The sequence below is a fragment of the Myotis lucifugus genome, unplaced genomic scaffold (genome assembly GCF_000147115.1).
Source record: "Myotis lucifugus unplaced genomic scaffold, Myoluc2.0 scaffold_687, whole genome shotgun sequence".
NCBI classification, from domain to species: Eukaryota; Metazoa; Chordata; class Mammalia; order Chiroptera; family Vespertilionidae; genus Myotis; species Myotis lucifugus.
The window spans coordinates 121,957-126,781 of NW_005871735.1; the positions used below are offsets into that span (position 1 = coordinate 121,957).

Genomic DNA, 4,825 nt, shown 5'->3' on the forward strand with positions numbered 1-4,825 from the left:
TAAAAGAACAATCTCCGTTTATTAAACATGGTTTTTCAGTTTCACCACACACTCCAGAAAAAAAGGAAATGGGGCTGGGAGTGGAGAAAAAGGGACGGCGGTAGGGGTAGAGAAGGCTGGGAGGGGGTTGGGTAGGGAGGGAAAATGAGAAAACAAAATAAAACTGGTAGGGAGATGCCTCTCCCTACCCTTAGGGTGGTGGGTGGGGAGGGTAGCATGGGGGAGGGGGCTAGGAAGCTCTGTACACAGGGGTTGCCCCCAGCCCCCACACACACACCCCAGATATGTACAGTACAAACCCCAGATAATTACAACAGCCAAATAAGAGGAGAAAGGGGGGTCCCAGGTAGGGTCTGAGGTTGGGAAAGCAAGGAAAGGGCACAGGGATAAAATTTCACATATTTACAACTTTTATATAAGTATAAATTTGGCCCCGGCTGGGTTTATGTGATTAGGGGGAGGGGACTGAAGGGGACTGTCCATACAAAAGAAAGAAGGGTGGAGTCTGCGAAGTCTCAATACCAAACGCAAGAAGGGATGAGGGGGCAAGGCTGGGTAGGGGATAGCAGTCAAGGAAGAGGGGTGTCAAGAAGGGGGTTCTCCCCTCTCATGACCTACCCACCCCAAACCCCATCCATCCTACCTCCCCTATCCCGCCAGAGAGCTATGTACAGAGAAACACCGAAAAATTGTGGAGCTGGCGGGAGGGAGGGAGGTGGAGGGAGATTGGGAAGGGGGGAGAAGAGAGGGTAGCCCAGCCCTGTCCTACCTCCCCCAGGGGACAGAGTCATGGAAAGAGGCCCCCAACACCCCTCTTCCACACAGGCCCCCCCACCCTGGGGGAGAGAGACATGGCTTTTCCTAGAGTAAGTTCCCCCGTCCCCCTGGGAGTAGAGACCATGAAGAGAGAGGGGAGGGGCAGGGGGGGCTGTGTGTCATGGTAGGGCAGATCAGCTAGTCTGTCCTCCCCAACATACACACCCTCCTAAACCCTAACCCCTCACCCTAACCTCAATTCCACCCCACCCAACACACTGGGGGAGGGGGGGGCATCAGCCCCCTCACCCCGCTCTGGGACCAGCCAAGAGCAGATCAGGTGTGGGAGGAAGGGGAGACAACTCCCATTCCCCCCTTGCCGCCCCCACCCTGCCCCGGTGGCCCCTCCACCCCATCTGGGTTCTGGGTGGGGAGGGAGTAAATTTAAGAGTGGTAGGATGAGAAGGAGTTTGTGCGTGCTGAGCCCCCCCAGACGCTCCTGAGAAATCAAGGGGTAGGGCCCCCTCACCCGGGGTCCCCTCCCCATAACAAGGGGGACAGGGGAGGCCAAAATGGGGCAATGGAGGGGAGTTAGATTGTCAGCTCTGGTTACTGCTAAAAAATCACCCTGAAGTTGAAAGTTTGGAGGTGCCCCACCCCCAGGGTGGGGGCGAGGGTCTGTCCCCCAGTGCTCAGGGGAACGATGAGGCAGAGGATGGGGATAGCACCCCGGAGTGAAGGGGTCAGTGTGGGGTAGGTGGTGTCCTGGGGCAAGGGTCCTCGGGGATCACAGGGGGCAGCACCCCAACAGGAAGGAAAGAGGGGCAGCTCAGGGTCCCCGCTCTCCCTCCTGGAAACGGTGCAGTGGGGGTGGGGGACTGGTGCCCCCAGGAAGCATTCAGGGAGGCAGTCCCGCTGTCCTTCGGCGACGTCCAGTCCCGGCGGTCGGTGCTGTCCGGGGTGGGGTGATGGGCAAGGAGGTCTGTGATGCTGGGTGGGCTAGTGGTCTGCGGTGTTTCGGAACTCGCCGTTCTCGGTGATCTGCAGCCGGGGTGGGGGGGGCGGGACTGGGGGGGCCAGGCCGTTCCAAGGTGGGGCCAGCGTCACACGCGGGTTTGTTGGACCCAAGGGGGGAAGCTGCCTCTCCTGCAAGACACCAAAGAGGAGAGCGCGGACTTATTGAGACGCATCGCAGTGGCCTGGGTGCCAGCCCCCTCGCAGTGGCCTCCCCCAAAGCCAGCCCACGCCATAGGCCACGCCCCTCCTCTTCCCCCAGGACCACCGCACACCCCCTCCTGTTTCATTTCTCACCTTCAGTAGAAGTAACTTCTTCTGGGATCAGGGAGAAGGAATCTTACCCCTGACTCCTAATAGGGCCTTCAACCCAGGAGTCACGGCAGGACACCAGTTCAAAAGCAAGTTCCTCCCCCTCGCCCACCCCTTGTTCCTCCTGCCCGGCCCACCTCCTCCTCTGGGAGCCTTCTCCCAGCCCACCCCCATCCAAGGTAGGACCTTTGTGTTGAGGGAACAAGGGGAGGCAGTACAGCAAAACCTCATTAATCCAAACCCCCATGGATTTGGAATTTTTTCATAATTTGAATAAAAACTGGGCTTGAGTTTTCCTTTATCTATAAAGAAAGGGTGTGCTAAGCAAATTAATAGTGGCAATGTGTCTGTGGGAGGAATATTTAACCTATACCAGAAAACAGACTTTTCAGTCCTATCTATTCATTAACGCATGCTCCCTGAGGGCGCGAGGAGAAAAGCCTATTCATTGAAGTTTACTTACTGTATATATTTGAAGACATGCATTTCATTAAATAGACACTGTCATTCAGTTTTGTCACTTATTCAGAGTAGCCATCTTCTCAAATATAACATTCCAAATTAGAGAGGTTTAACTGTACTGGGGGGAAAGGAAGGGGATTCAGGGAAGTGACGTGGGAGGGCTGCCTCTCTCTCTCTCTCTCTCTCTCTCTCTCTCTCTCTCTCTCTCCCTCTCTCTCTAACCACAACAGCCTGGGAGCCCTGCGGACACAGCAGGCCCCAACCTCTGCAGCCACAGGAAGCGCACACGCTTCATTCCTTCCCACCCCCGCGTTCCTTTCACTCCCTCTCCCTGGGCTCCCATTAAAGGTGAGGGTACCAGACCCGACCCCATCCGTGGTCCTGTATCCCCGCTGCTGCTCGGCCCGGCTCCTGCCCCCTCGGCCCAGCTCCTGCCCGGCCCTCGGCCCGGCTCCTGCCCTCGGCTGGGAGAGGAGAAGGCAGCCATCGGCACTAGGCTTCTGGTTGCTCACTTGCCTTACAAATACGGGCACAGGGTAACCCGCTTTGGGCCCCTGCCTCCTGCCCTCTTGCAGCAGGAAGTCTATCTGTCCCCCAATAAATTTTGTTTCCGCCAACCGAAAAATAAAATACAGGCGCAGAATTAACTTTTAAATTAATGGCTGAGTTGTAGAGCGGCCAATGCCTAAAAGTGCTTTAGCAAAAGCTTCCCAATTATTTCCTGGGCCACAGGCTCGGCCCAGTCACGTCTGACCTTCTATCTAAAGGATACAACATCCTCCCAGGTAGAAGCTCCCAACCCAGCTCTCCCTCCCAAATCAAAGACTCCCCTCTCAGAAGCCACCAAACCCCCAGCCACAAACAAAGCTGCCTCACTCGCTTCCCACAGTCAGCAAGGGAGGGAATGGCGGGCGGCAGGGAAAGAAACCTTAGATGCCGTCCCTCTGCGTGGCTGCCGGGCATGCCCCCACGCCCCCATGGACCCCATTTAGAAAGTAGATAAATTGGGGTGCCATTATTCATTTTCCAAAGGAATTCGCTGCAGGAGCCCTTTCCATGGCGAGGTCCCCAGTGCCTCTCAGCGTCTGTTTACAGACCACTAAGATTTGGACAGAGGCTGGGCAGGCAGAGGTAAAGTGACAGTGCGAGGAGCCACTGCCTGCCACAGACCAAGCCCACAAAAAATAAGGCGCTCAGAAATGAGGTCAGTGGCCGACGGGTTCCCTTGACTAGTTTTTTATGTAGGATTGTGTCTGCAAGGCCACGGGGTGGCGGGAGAGGGGGAGCGAGTGGCATTAGCCACCTGGGATGTGAGCTCTTACGGGAAGAACAGAGGTTATTTAACATGCTGCTCCTGGCACCCCTGTCTGGGAAGCAACATGGCCACGGAGCCCATGATCTTATCGAGAAGCGGTCTCAGCCCACTGCCAGCTGCCATGCCACTCGGGCCAGTCGGCGTGCTCACACCTGTCACGGCTCCTTGCTCCTCCTGCTCCACTCACCCTGCCTACTGCCCTGACATCTGAACAGAAGTCTTTCCAGGCCCCCCAGGGCCTCTCCGAGTTAACGAGCTCCTCCTAATTCCCACCTAATAGGGCTGCATAGGAGCCCAGATGCCTTCTACCTCACAGATGCAAGGAGAAGGAGGAGAGAGAAGTGGGTGAGAGGTGGAAGGAAGGAGGGTAGAGAACGAAGGTTAGGTAAGGAAGAGGAAACCCCAACCTACCTGCTGTGGTCAGAACAGCCCCTCTAGCAAGGGTGCCCCAACCCATCATCACCACTCCCCGTTAACAAGCCCCACCCCCAAGGACGCTCTGGTGAAATGGGGGGTGACAGACATACACTGGAGAGGAAGAGGAAGAGGCTGACAGGAGGAGGCTGGGAAGGGTTCTGTGGGAAGGGAGTGTGGTCTGGCAATGCCCGGCCTCCAGGGTAGATGCCTGGCACTTGAAGGAATCACCTAGGGACCGGGAGGCAGCGGGAAGCTCTCTCTGGGCAGCGCCTCGGGAGATGGTCTATGCAGAAGGTGCCAGGGCAGGGTCTGTGGAGTGCGCAGGTGCAGGCAGCAGTGAGGGGGAGGCTGTGGAGAGGCGGAGGGGAGTGGGCTTCGGGAGTGACCAACCTGCAGTGGTCCGGAGTCACCTCCCCCTGTGTCCTCTGCCCGTGGTCAAAGAGCAACCCGGAGAACTACCTGATGAGGAGCTGCAGGGGGAGAGAGTGGGGTCATGGGGTCAGGAGCCTGGGAGGGTGGGAAGCCTGGCCAACGGAGCAGGAGGAAGAG

At 57.2% G+C, this 4,825-nt stretch overlaps 1 protein-coding gene across 1 annotated transcript in view; it reads right to left on the reverse strand.

Annotated features, from left to right (window-relative positions):
• The window catches only part of SYNGAP1 (synaptic Ras GTPase activating protein 1), a 31,067-nt gene continuing 26,242 nt past the window's right edge, over positions 1-4,825 (reverse strand). Inside the window, 1 exon segment of the mRNA XM_006105440.3 lies at positions 1-1,902. Within this exon segment, the coding sequence (XP_006105502.1) occupies positions 1,756-1,902 (147 nt within the window). The 3' untranslated portion in view covers positions 1-1,755.